The following is a 20467-nucleotide window of genomic DNA, read 5'->3' on the forward strand; positions in this document are numbered from 1 at the left end:
TGATTTGTTTTCGCACGGCAACTCAGTCTGGAAACCTGTACATTAATTTCTACTGCTTCTGTTACACTTTTGCGGTAACCAATCATAGACTGGCTTATCCACCTGGCACACTATTGGCGGGTTTAACACGATGACGGATAGAAAAGCGATGGATCGTTGCCTGTTGATCACGCCTCTTGTGGTCTGATTGGTTGAAGGACTGACTATCCAATTGCATACAGAGTTATTCCAATAATGCCAGTTGATCACGCCTCTTGTGCAGTAGAAAATACAGAGAAGACTCCCCAGACCAATGTTCAATTTTAAATTGAGCTTGGTCTGGTGATAGCCAGACAACTTAAGTACCATACTTCAGTCCTCATTTAAGGGAAAACACCCTATCTGTTGTAAGTTCAATGTGATGAGTTTCGCATTGCAAAATAAATGTCATAGTTCCTTTTTAGTTTGCAAAAGCCCACTAGCTCCATTCCAAGACATATTGAGCTGTGTACTTGACTGCACTTGTATTGTGAATCATTTGTGAGTTGATTCTTTCATGTTTTGCTTGAGTGAGGAGCGCTTGCTGTTGTTTCTTATGAACTTGTCAATAAGGATGCCTCCATAGATCATACAGGCTGTCCGAAGGGTTAATAACTTTAATAAGAGTTAATAAATTGCTGCTTTCAACAGCTGGTCTGAATTAACCATTTCTTCTCCTTCTCTTTATATTTTGTTTTTCTAGCCCAATGACTTTTCAATATCGCTGAAAGCTCAGTCCAAAAACAAGCATTTCAAAGTCCAGCTGAAGGACAACCTGTACTGCATCGGACAGCGCAAGTTTAACACAATGGAGGAGTTGGTGGAACACTACAAAAAGGCGCCCATCTTTACTAGCGAACAGGGCGACAAACTCTACCTGGTCAAGGCTCTGGCTGCCTCCTGATTGTAGTAGAAAGAATATCCAGTTAACAAGGACTACACAGACTGACAGACTGAGAATATCAAGCATTCCATGAAAGGGAGGTACAGGGAGAGATGGACAAAGACACTCCCGTTGATTTGCTCGGAAACTTGCTCGTTTCATTGAGCGACACGCCCAATGCATCAAAAACAGTATGTTTAGACCATAGGTGATGCAATGTATTTCGACGTCAACATGTATTAGAATTAAAAAACTAGGTCTTCTTTTGTTAATATATTCTTTGCATTAATTTCGAAAATGTATTGTTCATTTGTTCTTGAACTTCCCTGCCAATTTTTTTAACTGTTCTTTCAAGTGTCTGCTGTTGAAGTCCTGACTTCAGAAGAACTTTGCTCAACTTTGCTGTTTCAAAGGTCTCACATACTGTCTGTTACTGCGTGCATTGCCGGAGCGACACAGAACTATTGAAATTGACGTAATCTGCTATATTTATTAGGAATTTTCTGCAAAATGCTCAAACAATAAAAGCAAGTTACCGAAACTTGACAAGGATTTGCAAGAATATTCAGATTTAGGCACTATCAGATTAAACTTGAACTGCAATCAAAACAGGATGACTTGCATCTGTACGTTTCCAAACTTAAATCAAGCTTGTAGTCTGATGTAGATGTTCTACATCTATATGTATGTAGGGGTGGAGTTACAGAAGTTCTACTTCCTTGACAATCGAGGTGCAAGTTATTGACGATTGTCAGCTAGTCCTAAATTTGTTATCCACTCATCTTAGAACTGTAAGAATCCATGCTATGCCATAAATATGATGTTTTGATTATGATCACTTTTTCAAAGAGCTTAGCTGGGATTGATGTCTTCTACTAGACATGTATTTGAATGAACATGGAAGAGTTGCAGATCTTCATTGGAGCCTGAATTGCAATGCCATGACTGAGGATTAAAGAAGATTAAACATTGGTGCACACAATAGATCTTTTATCATTCAGTGTTTTACTAATAAAGCTGTCTTTCGTGATCAAGGCCAAAATCCTCTTGACGTAACGGGTGTGTGGTTTTTGTTATCGCTGGCGGTGGTTATTTGCCTGTTGTTTGGAAGCCTAATCAGGTGTTTGCCTTTTTCTTTGCATTGTTTGGCACTCATTTGGTTGCTCACTTTTTTAAATGAAGTGTAGCGTATAGAGGATGAATGAAGGCAGCATTGTGAGCTCAGGTTTCAAGGAAGGATCTACTTCGCTTGGCGATCGAGATCTGCAGTGCTGCTTCCTTGTAGTTTTTATCGGGTTATGATAAACGGTGAGAGATGTTCCATTGAGGATCTAATGTTTATATGTAAAACTTGGTAGATAAGTATGTTTGGTGGACCAGGCAATGGAAAAGACACTTCCCTGGACACGTCTCTGTTTCAAGTTGCAAAAACATTGAAGTTTCTTTTCTCAAGACTCAAGAGGAGGGTGATGATCTGGGCTCTCCTCCAGGAGACCATCACTATGACCGTGATTACTTCTCCAGCTGTTTGGAGCCGGACTGAGGCAAGAGTTGAGGAATGTTTTTTTTTTTGAGTAGTGTGTGGAAAAAAATCACTGGGACATTCAGAGTTTGGTCGAGCGATTTGGTCTGGGATTAGTGGAGATGTCAGACTTCTGTCAATATGACACTCTGTGTGACTTAAATTGTTTAGGACGGTGGTTTTGCTTCAGGACAAAGTGTTGACTCAACAGTACCAAACAATTTAGTTTAGTAGTTTTGTCGGTTTTTGAGGATGCCAAGCAACCAAACTTTATTGGATAACCTCTCCCAAGACCTTATCAGAACAACCTTGTTACCCAACTTTGGGTTTTGACTTGTTTTGGATGAGGGATTTCTAAATTGTTTAGTCTTATCACATAGTTTGTGCTTAAAATCGTGCCTTTGTCTCAGTTGTTGGAACCAAAGGTTTGGTGTTCCTCTACGCTATTGTTACGCACATTGTTATTTGAGTATCGCTTTGCATGTCCCTGATAAGTGACAGGTGTGCACGGATCATGTCCTGGTAATACAAATGTTTCCATTGAGGAACTTATCATGATTTGTCTCCTGACTGAAGTGACCTTACCATATAGACCTTAGTCAGGGTTAAAGCCATAATTTGAGTTATTCCCGGGGGTGTCCAATCCTGCATCGTAGGGTCTGCTTTCCTGCAGACTTTAGCTCCCACACACCTGCTTGAAGGTTTCCAGTAATCCTAAAGACTTTGATGATCTGGTTCAGGCGTGTTTAATTGGGTTTGGAGGTAAATTATGCAAGAAGCTGGCGGTGTAGAAGCAGGACTGGACACCCCTCTGTCTACTCTGGTGTTAATCATAAACCTTGCTGAACAAAGCTACATCGTTGCTTCACAGCTTTGTTTTAATTTGTGTCAAATTAGATATCGCATCAAACTTGACCAAGGTGACTAGCAAACATGGTTACCTATTAATGTCTGGATATGCGTATTTCTGTGCTTTAGACTGCTAGATTATGAAGATTACGAAGTAACTAAGAATTGAAAGCAGTGGATATCAAGTGTGTAGACCCAACCAGCAAGTGTTTTTTTTTTTTTTTTTTCCCCTCTCCTCCTGTGGGTTGTAACCAAAAAAAAACTTCATTATCTTTTCTTATGGGAACATGGTGCTGTTGATTGATTTTGAACAGAGACGTATAGACTTATTTGTGTTGGGTCTGCAAATAAACGAAATGTCATGCAAGGTGCATTGCAACAAACCATGGATGTTTTGTGCTACATCACACAATGCCACATCATTTCAGTCTTGTACTATGTTTCGGCTAATTTCTGAAATAACTTTTTGATTTAATGCAAGCTTTCTGAAAGAAGGATAAATCCCTAAGCCCTCATCAATGTAATTTTTTTTTACAGTTCAGTCCTCTGGATCCTCTACTTTTAGTGGGCTGAATGGACCCGTTTTAATGAGTTACCTCATTATTCCTGGATTATGGCTACGTTCACACTGTCAGTCCAATTCCGATTATTTGTGTATTCGATTGGAATCGGATCTAAATAATTGACTCTTCATATGGTGTATTGCAACTGATCGGTCTGATTTGTGTCTCCTGATTTTGTTTCCCGAATATCTGAGTTGGTTTTATTGGCAATAATGTTGACGTTGCGTTAATAGGCAGTTCTGCGCTGTCGTATCCGCCGGTTTCAAAACATCTCTCCATTATATTGTCATTTTCTGCACGACCGGCACTTTGCAACAACACAACATTATTTCTACAGCGGCTCAGCATGTTTCCTATAACGCCGTGAGAATGTCACAACTATGTGAAATCCGATTAGAGCGGTCAGACTGAAACAGATTTCCACAAATGCGATTTCTAACCACATATGAATGTAGCTTGAAACGGGTTCGTATAAATCGCATTTCATATACAGTGGCACGAAAAAATTACGTGAACCCCTTGCAGAAAATGTGAATAATTTTAACAAAATAAGAGATCATTCAAAATGCTTATGGTTATTTTTTTATTTAGTACTGTCCTGAATAAGATAATTTACATAAAAGGTGTTTGCATATAGTCCACAAGACACAAAAAAAAGCAGAATTTATTTAAATTACCCATTCAAAAGTTTCCATACCCTTGATTTTTAATGCTTTGTTTTTGCCCTGATGATCCATGGCTGTGTGTGTTTTGTGATGGTTGTTCTTGAGTCTCTTGTTTGTCCTGATCCGTTAAACTGTACAACATTCTTCAGAAAAATCCTCCAGGTCCTGCAAATTCTTCAGTCTTCCAGCATCTTTTGCATATTTGAACCCTTTTCATCAGTGACTGTATGATTCTGAGATCTGAGGACAACTTTTGAACAAGAGGAAGATGTCCAAATGTTTCTTATTTTGCGTACATATTTTTCTTTTCTTTTTAGTCCTGACCTTCGGAAGCAATAGAAGATACTTGTATATTTCCCAAACTACAAATTATGTACAATTTACTTGAAAATGTATTGTGTTTGTTTTTGGAGGGTAATATTTCATCTTGTGGACTGTATGTAAACATATTTTATGTAAAATATCTTATTCAGAACTAAATAATAATAAAAAGCATTTTGTATGATCTCTTATTTTGTTTAAATTATTCTCATTTTCACAGATCCTGCAAGGGGTTCACACACCTTTTCTAGCCACTGTGTGTGTGTGTGTGTATATGATGTGATGTGTAGCCATTCACACTTGCTAAATATGATCAAATTCCAATCGGATATCCACACAAATCGGATTTGGCCTGACAGTCTGAACGAGGCATCAGAGTGAACCGTTTCCACAGATGAAACGTAGTTGTATTCTCGCTGTCTCCATGAAGATGAAACTCTTCATCTTGTGTAATGAGTTTATTGATCTGTACAAAGGAAGAAATAAACTACATAAATCAATATTGACATCTTTTGTCGTCCAGAGCAGAAAAATGTGCTGTCACAGAATTGAAGTGCTTTAAAACCACATATAACGGCTTAATAATACAAGTCAATGTCATTTGAAATGTTAACCTACATGAATCGTGTTCTTGCTATGGGAATTATATTTCTGGCATTTGATGAAGTCCTGCTGGGAATCTTAATGACTTTACACATGCTGTGTGTGAGACAATTAACACAAGAAACAGGCACTATTCCTACTGAAACATGTAAGCTATAGAAAGAGAAAGGACAGTTTGATAGAAAACTAGAAAACAGTAGGAGCACCGTGTGATCATGAAATGACTTGCGTCTTCATAGTTCCCTAAATACAAAAATGTACTCCCCGTGATTTTGCAACCAAAGCTGGTGGAAATCCCTAAAATAATAGATGCAGATGACTATTACTGTAGATACTATTAGCTGATTGCAACATCAGTTATATTAAGTGCACACAACTGTAGTGGAAGTAGCCAGACCAGGAATGTACTGAAACTCAAATGCAGACTTCACTTGTTTTCACATTCACAGGAAATCAAGCCAGAAAGCTATGCAAACACTGTTGTTCCTTATTAGGGAATAATATAATGTCTAAATGAGCAAAGACATTCCTCATTATTATTATTTTTTTAGTTCTACTGTTAGTGTGGAACACTATGTCAGCTAAACTGCTCCCTCCCGTGGCCAACATGAGATATTACAAACATGCCACACCGGTTCACATGCTGTCCACCCTGCTTGTAAAGTCAGGATTTGAGAATAGTGTTGTTGTTGTTGTTGTTGTTGTTTTTTATTGGCATATAATATATGGTGGATTTTTGAAGTGTTTTTGTAATAAAGCCAATAAGCCCTTGCACTACAGAAGAGTAGCAGTTAGTGATAATTCTCAAATACTTAATTTAAAAAATCGAGAATTCAGTTATTCAAGGCACAATGCAAGCATGTGATCGTGCTCAGCCAATAGTGAGCCGCCGTTTTGCCGCAAAAACCGGAAGCGCTGTACTTGGTGAATAAGAGTGACAGGGCAGGGGAGAGAAGATTGTTGAATAAAGTCGTTATTTTTCGCACAAAAAAGTACTCCCGTCGCTTCAATAACTATAGGCTCAACCACTGGAGTCACATGGACTTTTTTAAACAATATCTTAACACTTTTAAGGCCCAGAAAGGTAGTAGGCTACATTCAATTGCTGTCTATGGAGTCAGAGAGCTCTCGAATTTCATCAAACACATCTTCATTTGTGTTCCGAAGATGAACAACATGAGAGGTAAGTATTATGCTGCCTTGACATGCTTTTGGAATATGATCGTAAAAATGATTGTTTGTAAACTCTGCTTATAGAAAAAAAAAAACGAAGAATGCACATCAGGTGAGTTTTAATCTTTAACGTTTTTAATGAATCTATTCAGCCACTGTAACGTTAAACGGTATCGTGATTAGGCTAATTGTTATATTATAATGCTAGCTTACTTTGTTGTAAATGACAAAGCCTGACAGTGTCACTGCTAAATGCCAGTTATGTTGGCAGGCGTGCCATAAACTTTACACATGGTGGCGGGTAGAGCTGTGATAGGTATTACAAATTTTTTTTCTTCTTCCCAAAACAGCAAACGTTAGGGTGACTTGCATTAATGTAGTGCATATTTTTATATACGAGTAATCATTTGAAGGGTATTGTAGGTTTTGTACACAGCGGAAACGAGCATTTGACCGATATTACAGCTTGGCAAAATTCTGGATATCGTTGTAATGAAATGTTAGATGGTTGTCAGTGCATGTGACACTACAATTTTAGTACACTATAATTTTGGTTTTAATAAGATTTTCCTAATTAATAAGCAAAAATAAACCAGTGTCTTCCATGATTCCTGTTCATTCCAGCAAAGCACATGAACATAATTAACAAGCTTGTAGCCTAATCGTGACTTAAGAAATAGGAATTATCAAATTTCTGATAACACGATCATTTTGGGGTGGACTAATCATTTAAAGCCAAAATAAGAATCAATAAATTTAGCTAGACGCCAGTGTTTGCAAGCAATATTTTATGATTAGGTTTTGTTTTGTGATATCTGGCTATGTTCAAAATGCAATACTAGCTCACTAGTGCATGCGTTGTGTACAATGCACATTTTCAGAGACTAAGTAAAACAGGCATAATTCCTCAGATTTGAACTGTATTATACATTGTTGTCATATGACCTTATCACATTAATTCAATGGTGTCTTCACTGTTGTATTTTTAAAATGTTGGGGTCAGCAGTAATTTTAACACACAGTAAAAAAAAAAAATGTATACCCTTTTTCCAGCAAGGACACATCAAATTGATAACACAATGTTGCAAAAGATTTCAACTTCAAATAATTAAAACAACCCAGACATAAATGTATCTCAGTTTCCACAAAAATATGAAGCAGCACAACTGTTTTCAACATTGATGATAATCAGAAATGTTTGTTAAGCAGCAAATCCTCATATGAGAATGATTAGTGTAGGATCATGTGACACTGAAGACTAGAGTAATGATGATAAATTCAGCTTTGATTACAGAAATAAATTACAGTTTAAAATATTAAAGAAAATAATAAAGTAATATTTCTCAATGTTACACTAATGACGGTAAAATAAATGTAGCCTTGGTGAGCATAAGATACTTCTTTCAAAAACATTATAATAACTTACTGACCACAAACATTTGTATACACTGCAGCAACAGTAAGAATAGTGCGCTATTTTAAACACAGCCAGTCAGAAAAGGACATTGTGTTACTGCATAGCAGAATTATGCAATTTGGGACGCTGCACACGTACTTAAAGGGTTACTTCATGTAAACGGTGCAGCCGGCGGAGCAAAGTAAGTGTTTCAACTTCTCAAATCAATTCCTATGAAAGTTAATCTTCCAAAGGCATGAAGTGAAAACACGCGCTGTGAATCTATGCCGCGAGTGCCGTCACGTTTACTCAGATTCAGCTCATCACGAATGTATTTGATTCCTGCAGTGTTGGTGACTCTCCCTCAGCGGCTAAATCACATTATATTGAACAGACACGTTCAGTTTTTAATTGTAGTGTCTGTTCTCTAACTGAACTGATTTTATGAAGATGAACGCGGTCGCGGTTGGTAAAGTGCAGTAATCTAGTAGTGGTGGCTTTGGGAACGGCCTCACAGGGCAGTGAAGCATTCTGGGAATTGTAGTCTTTCATCCCCATGAGACAAATACATTTTCTGTCTTTTCTCAGTCTGGAAATCACCAAATTAAAAAATAATTTCACATTTCTACTACATTAATGACCCAGTTTAAATACAGGTTCATCTTCCCAGCGCTGAAGTGCCCCTTTAATTTCAACTTTCAAAATGTTTCAGCACCAAGTTTATTTGTGGATGAGGATTGATCTCATAATTTCTCGTAATCAGATGATATAGATAGTTGGAAGTGAAAGGGTGGTAATGGGGGAATGTGTTTAACCCTTTCAAAGCCTCACTCTTTCTGTTTCTCCTGAGAGAGCAGTGGCAGGACCACAGGCGTCTCTTTTGTTCATCGCTGGTGCTGTCCTTCATTGAGGAGACTCACGCTTCTGGCCTCTGGTTATTCATCACTGCTCTATGTTAATGTCTGCACGACCAAATCAAAATACTGTAAAGCGTTCAAATAAAGTGAATCAAAGTGCATACCTTTAAACTCAAATATTTGGGGCAAAATAATGGTGACTTGTCTTATGCTGACGTTATTTCCTGTAGTAGGCCATAAAAGGCTTCTATAATTTTAGTTGTATTTTACCCAAAATATTCCTTTAAAGTGCCCCTATTATGCTATTTTAAAGGCTTCTAATTCAGATCTAAAACACTTTAATTTTCTCAATAATACACTGCAGCATCAGCTCTGATTGGTCAGATGGCCCAGTCTGTTGTGATTGGTCTGCTCTGCTCTGATTGGTCAGATGGCCCAGTCTGTTGTGATTGGTCTGCTCTGCTCTGATTGGTCAGATGAACCAGTCTGTTGTGATTGGTCTGCTCTGCTCTGATTGGTCAGATGAACCAGTCTAATTGTGATTGGTCTGCTCTGCTCTGATTGGTCAGATGAACCAGTCTGTTGTGATTGGTCTACTCTGTTTTGATTGGTCAGATGAACCAGTCTACTGTGATCGGTCTGCTCTGCTCTGATTGGCCAGAACTCTCCATTTTTTTGGGAGACTCCATTTTTCCGCACTTTGATCTTTGAAACTTTGCAGACCTCTTACATTCACTATCTACTCCATGAAAGGTAATATCTGAAAAGCATAATAGCGGCACTTTAAGATTTGTGTGATTCTTTTTCTCATTAACAGTTGTATACTGATTTGACTGCATTCATTATGTCATATATAAACAATTCATTAATGAACCCTGTGAGGAAATATTAGACAGAAGGAAGGTGGCATATCATTAGAAGTAGAGTCTGTCTGAGACGGCCGCAGGAAGGTGGGTCATTATTTGCATGCGGATCCACCAGTGCGGCTCCATAGGGTTGTACCGTGTGTATGGCCGTTTGGACGTGATGGCATCCGTGATGTCGTCTAACACGGGCTCGATTTCTCGCTGGCCGCTGTTGCAGTAGGAGCGCATAAGAGCCATGTACTGCTCAAAGTGAGCCTTCCCATAGTCCTCCTGGACACCAGGGGGCGCCTCCTTCCACAGCTTCTCTGCTGTTGTCGTGACTATGTCACGTGTTAGGATGCCCGTGGCCACGATAAAGTTTCCAGGCTCAATGACGATAACTTTGACGCCCCAAGCCTTCATTTCATACCTGAGGCAGTCAGAAAAAGCCTCCACTCCGTATTTGGAAACACAGTAAGGGGATCGGAGAGCGTTTCCCATTCTGCCGTACATGCTAGCGATGTTCACCACACGACCTGTAACCAAAAGACAACAAAAGTGAGGTGAGGTGCAGAGGCCTACAAACATGGGCTTTGAGGTCAGCAGTGTATTCATTTAGTCAAAAAAAAAACAAAAAACAAATAGAGACGTAATACTGTAAAATAGCTATTTTGAATGGCAATAATGTTTTCTATGTAATATATTGTAAATTGTAATTTATTTCTGTGATCAAAGCTGAATTTATCATCATTACTCCAGTCTTCAGTGTCACATGATCCTTTACTAATCATTATAATATGATGATTTGATACTTAAGAAACATTTCTCATTATTATCAATGTTAAAAACAGTTTTTGTGGAAACTGAGACTTTTAGGATTCTTTCAATGAAATGTTCAAAATGATTTGAAACAAAACTTTTGCTAAATTATAAATGCATTTACTGTGGATTTTGATCAATTGAATACATTTTTCTAAAAAAAAAATCTTACTGACTACAAACTTTTGAAAGAGTGTACAAATGAGGTTTGTAAATAAATATAATACAAAATATATAGTTATAGTAATGTTTTTTGAGTTTGATTTAACCTGCAAAATTATTTTAAAAATATATACATTAAATAATATAAATATACAGTATAATAAAATAAGAAATATATGTATTGGACTGTAGAGGACTGGAGTAAGGTCATCTCGGATGAGTCCAATTTTCAGCTTTGTCCAACACCTGGTCGTCTAATGGTTAGACGGAGGCCTGGAGAGACCTACAAGCCACAGTGTCTCGCACCCACTGTGTATACATGTAGAAAAATTGATTATATATAATACACACACACACACACACACACACACATACAGTGAGGAAAATAAGTATTTGACCACCCTGCTAGTTTGCAAGTTCTCCACTTGGAAATCATGGAGGGGTCTGACATTGTCATCGTAGGTGCATGTCCACTGTGAGAGACATAATCTAACAAAAAATCCAGAAATCTCAATATATGATTTTTAAACTTTATTTGTATGATGCAGCTGCAAATAAGTATTTAAACACCTGTCTATCAGCTGGAATTCTGACCCTCAAAGACCAGTTATTCTGCCTTTAAAATGTCCACCTCCACTCCATTTATTATCCTTAATTAGATGCTCCTGTTTGAGGTCGTTAGCTGCATAAAGACACCTGTCCACCCCATACAATCAGTAAGAATCCAACTGCTAACATGGCCAAGACCAAAGAGCTGTCCAAAGACACTAGAGACAAAATTGTACACCTTCACAAGGCTGGAAAGGGCTACGGAGAAATTGCCAAGCAGCTTTGTGAAAAAGGTCCACTGTTGGAGCAATCATTAGAAAATGGAAGAAGCTAAACATGACTGTCATTCTCCCACAGACTAGGGCTCCATGCAAGATCTCACCTCGTGGGGTCTCAATGATCCTAATAAAGGTGAGAAATCAGCCCAGAACTACACGGAAGGAGCTGGTCAATGACCTGAAAAGAGCTGGGACTACCGTTTCCAGGGTTACTGATGGTAATACACTAAGACGTCATGGTTTGAAGTCATGCATGGCATAGAAGGTTCCCCTGCTTAAACCAGCACATGTCCAGGCCTGTCTTAAGTTTGCCAATGACCATTTGGATGATCCAGACGAGTCATGGGAGAAAGTCATGTGGTCAGATGAGACCAAAATATAACTTTTTGGTCATAATTCCACTAAATGTGTTTGGAGGAAGAAGAATGATGAGTACCATCCCAAGAACACCATCCCTACTGTTAATCATGGGGGTGGTAGCATCATGCTTTGGGGGTGTTTTTTCTGCACATGGGACACACATTATAAATAATTTTTTGTTGTTGATTTTTTACATTTTGAAATGATACAGAGACACTTTCGAGAGAGAGTTGCGATAGAATCAGGACATAATAATAATAATAATAATAATATAACAACTAGGACAAATAATTAAAATTCACTGAAAATGTTGGATCACAGAAAACACAAAAGTCTGAAGTCAAAAGGCCTGACACACTCCAAAGTCCATTTGCTTTAATCAATGATCCACTGAGATTAAATCATTCCTTTATTACAGGGAAAGTCTAACCGAAATGAAAACTGTAGGAAAACATTAACAGTTTATAGTTAATCTCAGCCAAATTACATATTATCTGCACCTTGAAGTTCATTAAACCTAACGCCGGACATATTCTCATGCATATATTGTGCAGTGGGTTATTTTTACCTTTAGCCCTGCGGATGAGAGGCAGAAAGGCTTTGGTGACTCGGATGGTGCCCCACAGGTTGACCTCTGACACCTGCCTGTATGTGTCCATGGTCGTGAACTCCACCTCACCGAATGTGGAGATGCCAGCATTGTTGACCACAGCCCACAGACCTGCACAAGACACACACACACACACACAGGTTTGTGTAATTCAGATTATCACACATCCTGAACAAATTCAGACAGTTATGAAAAAATAAATACACATTCTTAGTTTGGAATAATCAAGATATTTTTTATTTGTTTGTTTTTGTAAGAAGTCTTTGCTGAGTTTTCCTGTTTGGCCAATTAGTTTCAGAAGCAGGATTTATATTTTTTTTTTCCACTGCTGATCTGCTAGTTTAGCTGACCATTTTTGCACTTCCGTCTCGTCTGAGATAGCAGCGCAGCTTTTTCAATTTTACTTTTATTTTTCAATTGTTTTCCAGCTTTAGAAAGTATTTAGTATTTAGAAATCATAATAAAAACGTAATATTCTCTCATACTTTGCAAATGACGATCCATATTGTGTAGCATCTTTTTTCCCCTCAATTTTTTCATTGACCCCTAGCACCCCCTTGTGGCCCCTGGGGCTCCCGGACTGCAGTTTGAAACCCCTTGCTCTAAAAGACCCAACAATACTTTCCACAACCAGCTTGTATTTTTTTATGCTAGATATATTATTGTAACTTTCCACCTGTTCCTCTGTAGTCAATCATTTTATCCCATCATAAGGTTCTGCTGTTTTCCAGCTGTATTTAGCCTGTTTTACCATTACTTTTGTTGTTCATTTTAGTAACTTGCCATTTTGTGACATTTGGAGTTGATTTTCTACTCAACATGGCACATTCATATTGCCAAAAACAATCCATCAAATGTTACCGTCTCTGTGTTCAGGTGCCGCATACTTCTATTATGTAGTTTTGGTATCTACACAATATCAATTGTATTATTTACTTAGATGTTTCTAAAGCATACACGTTACAATTTCAGTGTTATATTGTTTGAGTAAAAAGTATTGCAAAGAAATCTACAACCAAGTAGAAATGACTGTTTACTGGCATTTAAAATGACTTATATTTTCTTTGTTAATTTTACTTAACTTAGTTAAGTGGATGTTACTTAATTCCATATGTGAAATGTACTTAAAAATCAGAGTTATATAAAAAAATGTCCTGGCTAATCCAAGCATTATAATAGTGGTGAATGGGAGCCCAAAATCTGAAGCCCAAAAAAGTGCATCCATCCATTATTAAAGTAATCTACACGGCTCTAGGGATTAATATAGGCCTTCTGAAAAGTGAATCGATGGGCTTGTATCAGATAAATATCCATATTTAACACGTTATAAAGTGAAATATCTTCCGGCTGACCACCGGAATTTAGTTTTTGGGTGAACCAACACGTTAAGTCTAGCAGTGAGCACAACCAAAACAATGTTCTTCTGCAAAATGCATGGTTTAGTTTTACCACTAGAGGGCCCTACAATTATTACCTAAAAATAAAAAGTAAGATAAATAAATAAAGCATAAAAACTTAAAAAGCTATATTTAAAAAATGAATAAGTAAATAAATAAACTGACAAAAGCACATACCAAATATACATACTTTTATTTATTTATTGAACATATAAAAATAAAAGCTAAATAAAAACAAATACTATAAAGTAATACTAAAATATGTCCCTATTTTTTTATCACTGTTGTCTGGTTCTCCGACATGACCTTTAAACTCATCATCCATAAAGAAGCCTCACCTTTCTCCGAGTCTTCCAGGTTGTTAGTGACGAACTGAAGCGCCTGAGAGACCTGCTCCTCACTGCAGACGTCCAGCTGCACCACCTTCAGCTTCTCCGAGTGGACACTCTCCAACTCCTTCGCTCCATCTCCATCCTTATTCCACACACACAAGCAAACACCGGCATGGCGTTACAGACGCTGCATGCTGCGCCACAATATGCGCACGGCTGTTCATTATGCAGTGAGAGAGTACATGCATACATTTCCAGTACAATATCATAATACAGTTTATACATAATCGTGAAATTAAAACTTGGTCATGCTGCTAGAATTACAGTGCATCCGTAAAGTATTCACAGCACTTCACTTTTTTCACATTTTATGTTACAGTGTTATTCCAAAATGGATTAAATTCATTATTTCCCTTAAAGTTCTACAAACAATACAACATAATGACAATGTGAAAGAAGTTTTTCTTTGAAATCTTTGCAAATTTATTAAAGACACACACACAAAAAAAAAATCATGTACATAATATTCACAGCCTTTGCTCATTACTTTATTGAAGCACCTTTGGCACCAATTACAGCCTCAAGTCTTTTTGAGAATGATGCTACAAGCTTGGCACAGCTATATTTGGGCAGTTTCTTCCATTGTTCTTTGCAGGACCTCTCAAGCTCCATCAGGTTGGGTGGGGAGCGTCGGTGCACAGCCATTTTCCGATCTCAAGAGATGTTCAATCGTGTTCCAGTCTGGGCTCTGGCTGGGCCACTCAAGGACATTCACTGAGTTGTCCCGTAGCCATTGTTTTGTTATCTTGGCTGTGTGCTTAGGGTCGTTGTCCTGTTGGAAGAAGAACCTTCGCCCTGGTCTGAGGTCCAGAGCACTGGAGCAGGTTTTCATCAAGGATGTCTCTGTATATTGCTGCATTCACCTCTTCCTCATTCCTGACTAGTCTCCCAGTACCTGCCGCTGAAAAACATCCCCACATCATGATGCTGCCACCACCATGCTTCACGGTAGGGATGCTATTGGCCAGGTGATGAGCGGTGTCTGGTTTCCTCCTGACATGATGCTTGCCATTCAGGCCAAAGAGCTCAATCTTTGTTTCATCAGACCAGATAATTTTGTTTCTCGACCCGGGTCGGGGACCTAGTAATATTGCGGTATTCGACCCGGGACGAGCGCTGTGTGAACAAAAGCCGCAACGTGTACATAGTTATTGTGCAACTCCTAGAGATTGTTTTTTCAATAACACAACCCTGCAGTGCCAGAAGAGCTCGTCTGTGTTTTAAACGCAGAGAGTGTTCGAATACAAAAGAAACTCAAATTAAACAAGCAGAAATGTGCGCAAACTGGACACAAGTCGAGACCACGGAGCTCCTTACTATCCGCGCTGAAGCTGAGATCGCTCGCCGTTACACGTCAAATCAGGATGTCACGTGTCAACTCGACCCGGGACTGTTAAGCGTTGTGTGTGAAAGCGCACATATTACGGCATTTCGCTGGCTGTGTGAATGGACCAAATCTAGCGGCCCGGGAACTAATGCCGGGTCGCATTATCCGTGTATTTGCCGGAATCGCAGTGTGAAAGGTGCTTCAGAGTGATCATCAGGTTCTTGGTCACCTCCCTGACTAAGGCCCTTCTCCTCTGATCGCTCAGTTTGGCTATTCATTTGGCTTCCATTTACAGATGATGAAGGCCACTGTGCTCATTGTGACCTTCAATGGTGTAATGTTTCCATACCTGTCCCCAGATCTGTGCCTTGATATCCTGTCTCAGAGGTCTACAAACAATTCCTTGAACTTCATGGCTTGGTTTGTGCTCTGACACACACTGTTAAAGGGTTACTTCAGCGATTAGCATATGGCTTTGTATCAGTAGTAACCCTGGAGTATATTCAAATGATCGTTTGTGACGGCTAAATCACATTATATTGAACAGACACATTAATTTCTTATTTTAGCGTCTGTTCTCTAACTGAACTGATTTTATGAAAAAGAACACAGTGGGTAACGGTGGCTTTGGGAGTGGCCTCTTAGGGCAGCGAAGCATTCTGGGAATTGTAGTCTTTCATCCCCATGAGAAAAAAATAGATTTTCATATCTTATCTCAGTCCAGAAATCACCAAATTCAAACATAATTTCACATTTCTACTACATTAATGGCCCAGTTTAAATACAGATTCATCTTCCCAGCGCTGAAGTACCCCTTTAACTCAAGGACGTTATACAGACAGGTGCGTGCCTTTACAAATGATGTCCAATCAACTGAATTTACCACAAGTGGACTCAAATCAACTTATAGAAACATCTAAAGGATGATCAGTGGAAACAGGAGCACCTGAGCTCAATTTTGAGTGTCATATCAAAGGCTGTGACATGTCAATTTTATCGGGCAAATAAACTTCTTTCTTTTTGTCATTATGGGGTATTGTTTGTAAAATTTTGAGGAAAGTAATGAATTGAATTTATTTTGGAATTAGGCTGTAATGTAACAAAATGGGGAAAAAGTGACGTGCTGTGAATACTTTCCGGGTGCACTGTTTGAAAAGGTTTCACACAAAACCAACTGTTTCCACAACGTAAGAATGATTTGCAAGAATGTTTTGAAATACCGGTATATGTTTCATCATCTTAAGCCGCCTTGACTTTATACCTCCTCCAGTTTAAATGAATGATTATCAGTGATGTACGACTGAGCTGCACATCGCAGGAATTGTTGAATCATTACCTTAAACAGACAACCAGCAAACACAGTGAAGCCGAGTGTGTGAAAGTGCTTGGCCAAGGCGAGTCCGAACCCAGAGTCACAGCCGGTAACCAGCACAGCTTTGCCTTCAACCTAAAAAGGAAATGTTATGCAATATTACTTTACAAACCCACAGCATTCAGTGCGACTGCAACCCAGTGTGCCAACAATTCACCGCGCTGGCCAGAAATAAACCAGCACCTCATCTCAGATGCAATTCCTGACATTTCTTACTAAATCAGGGCTTTTCAAACTGTGATCATTGATGATAATATATATAGCTCTGAAAAAAATTAAATAAGAGACCACTTAAGATTGAGAAAATAATAATTTAACACACACACACACACAACATATATACATATACATACATATATATATATATAATATGCACTTTTTATTATAGACCAATTTATTATAATAATAACAAAAAACATTGTTTAACATAACATGGTATTAATATAACATTATTATATATACACATTTTTAAAATAATTTTTACATTAATATATAATGTTACTTTTTAAATCATATATGTTCAAAGTTCAAATATGACCAATTTTTATAATAATAACAAAACACTATTTTAATAAGTATAATATAACTACAACAATGCAACATGATGTTTTAACATTTATAATTATACTATCTTACATAATTAAACTCTTTACATGCTCTAAAATGTTACTTTTGAAACGTTGTTAAAATTACATATAATAGATAATTACATATAATAATAGATTATATATATATATAGAGAGAGAGAGAAAGACCTTTAGACTAACTTTTAGAATAATAAAACAATATTTTTATATAATAATTACGTTTTACAATATTAAAAGCAACATAACTGTTACAATATAACAGTTATAATTACATTTTTATAATAGTTTTCACATTATCTAAAATGTTACTTTTAAAACTCAAACCATTATTTTTATATAATAAATGCATTATATGGTTTCAAAGTAACATTTTAGATCATGTAAAACTATGCTATATTGTTTTATTGTATAATACATCATTATATAAACACAAACACACACACATTTATAACGTATGCACTTAGAGATGCATGCATTACATATGCAGTTTTTATAGCTGATGAATTAACTACATAAAAACACCAAATAAATAACAAGCAAATATATATAATTTGTTGCATAATGTAGCCTACCATCTATACCACACATGCATTGCACACTGCATTAAATCGTATGTGTCACACACTGTGTGTATGACAGCATTTACTGGAGTCTGAGTACTTTACCTTCACTGTCCCGCGGGGCAGTCGAGGCATGGCCACGTACAGCACGAACAGCGCGTACACGAGCACGATGCACTCGGTCACGCTCGCCTCCGGGAAGCCGCAGCGTCGCGCGAAGAGGTTGAGGACGGACGGCAGGCCGAAGCCCAGCACGAGCGTCAGAAACACCGAGAAGGCGATGAGCAGCGCGACTCTCACCAGCGGCAGCGCAGCCATCTTGAGCTGTTGACAACTCTGGCGGGGGCGAGGCCGTGTCTGCACGTTTTATGAATTATGCAAATTACAGTATGTTTACCTATTGAAAAAGAGCGAATGCGCCTAAGGGGCGGTGCCAGAAGCATAAATTATGATGATATCAATAACATTACGATTTATTATGCGGCTACCAAACTTCTTTCAGCAAACATATAGCCTAAATAAATCTAATAAATACATGTATTTAATGATAACGATTATATTACCTTAATCCAAAATGTGAACATTTGGCAATGGTTAGCATATTTGAAATGGCCGTATTTTGAAATGTAGTTTTACTTTTTTTTATGTATTAATTATTATTATTGTAAAATGTAACCACTGTACTCAGTACTCTGACATGGGTGACTTATTAATAATAATAATAATCTGTGCCCATGTAACCTGTCCAACTTTGTATATGCTATAGAATAAATATAAAAGACCAGACCAGAACAAATCCATATTTTATTTTAACAAACCAATTTGATTAAAAACTGCATGACCAGAATTTATAAAGACGACAAACACTAAAACAGTGCATGTTTCCCCAATAACCACAGGGTGTCGCTATAATATAATTTATGAATAATATTTATTAATCTATTTTTTAACAATTTTTTAACTTTACGCAAATCACACTCGTGCCTTTAGTTCTCAAGACCAAGTCTTCAATTACAAACCTGGTTCTGGTGGAAGATGACAGGAGAGGTCAAATATTAAAGTAGCCTAGGGAGGCTATTACAGAAAACAAGCCTGGCTATCAAACACACATGATCATTTCCAAAGCTTTATTTTGTAGGCGGAGGCAAAGGCCCTGTAACACTGAATAAAAGGAAACAGATACAATATATATATATATATATATATGAAGATGAAGTAAAAACAAGTGATAATTGATTGATAACAGAAACAACAGTTGTAAACAAATACACCGTCCAACATGTGAATATGAAAAATAACACCAGTCTATGACATTCAAAAGCCTTTAAGAAGTGAAAAATGAATGCAAGTTGAACAATAGGTAGAGAATAAGAAAAGTTTTTGTCTTTTTTTAATAAAGAACTATAGGCCACTGAGATTGGCAACATGATGTGGATCAAATTAAATGTGCATTTTGTTTTGTTTTTGACTAAAAATAAAACGAATAGCACTTTATGATTAAAAGCATACCATTAGATGAACAATCCAGTCATTTCCGTAGCCTTAGAAAAGCATATTGAACATGTTGAATACAGTTCCCCTTTCCTGGAAAATGTATACATTTATCACTGTGTGATATATCACAGTCACACACACAGTCAACCAAAAACAAATCAGGAAGATATAATGTTTCTCTAGTGTGTGCAGGACACTATAGTAAGTGAGGGTAGCAAAATTAAGTAAACTGTAAACTACCAAACAATTCTTCATACAGTGACTACCAGTACAATTTATAAACATTTGGGACCAAAATGATTCACACACTTCGAACTGAGCATGTTGGGGTGAAGTGTTTTTTTCTTTAAATGCTAATGCGACCTTTGACGCCACAGACTGAACAAAATGAAGCATTGCTTGGTCATTGGTCAGCCTAAATTGATAATGTGAGAAAATGTTGAAGGTATGATTGGGTGTGTGTGTGTGTGTGTGTGTGTGTGTACATATATATATATATATATATATATATATATATATATATATATATATATATATATATATATATATATATATATATACACACACACCGATTAGGCATAACATTATATGATCATCTTCCTAATATTGTGTTGGTCCCCCTTTTGCTGCTAAAACAGCCCTGACCTGTCGAGGCATGGATTCCATTAGACCCCTGAAGGTGTGCTGTGGTATCTGGATGTTAGCAGCAGATCCTTTAAGTCCAGTAAATTGTGATGCAGGGCCTTCATTGATTGGACATGTTCGTTCAGCACATCCCACAGATGCTCGATTGCATTGAGATCTGGCTGGGGAATTTGGAGGCCGAGTCAACACCTCAAATTCAGTGCTGTGCTCCTCAAACCCC

At 37.6% G+C, this 20467-nt stretch overlaps 2 protein-coding genes across 4 annotated transcripts in view; one reads left to right on the top strand and one right to left on the bottom strand.

Moving 5' to 3' along the window:
- Positions 1-5321, top strand: part of nck1b (NCK adaptor protein 1b) — a 72590-nt gene extending 67269 nt beyond the window's left edge. For all 3 annotated transcript variants that reach the window (XM_067435060.1, XM_067435061.1, XM_067435062.1), the window contains one exon: positions 722-5321. In XM_067435060.1, the coding sequence (XP_067291161.1) occupies positions 722-922 (201 nt within the window). In that variant the 3' untranslated portion in view covers positions 923-5321. The remainder of the gene's footprint in view (positions 1-721) is intronic.
- Positions 5322-6710: 1389 nt separating this feature from the next.
- bdh1 (3-hydroxybutyrate dehydrogenase, type 1) lies at positions 6711-18455 on the bottom strand. Its single transcript, XM_067435063.1, has 5 exons — positions 18214-18455; positions 16926-17036; positions 14209-14344; positions 12432-12584; positions 6711-10231 (listed from the first exon to the last, which is right to left on the bottom strand). Exons 1-5 carry the CDS (start codon positions 18424-18426, stop codon positions 9765-9767), a joined length of 1080 nt encoding a protein of 359 aa, XP_067291164.1. The 5' UTR covers positions 18427-18455; the 3' UTR covers positions 6711-9764.
- Positions 18456-20467: the final 2012 nt, after the last annotated feature.

Source organism: Pseudorasbora parva, chromosome 24, assembly GCF_024679245.1.
Source record: "Pseudorasbora parva isolate DD20220531a chromosome 24, ASM2467924v1, whole genome shotgun sequence".
Lineage (NCBI taxonomy): Eukaryota > Metazoa > Chordata > Actinopteri > Cypriniformes > Gobionidae > Pseudorasbora > Pseudorasbora parva.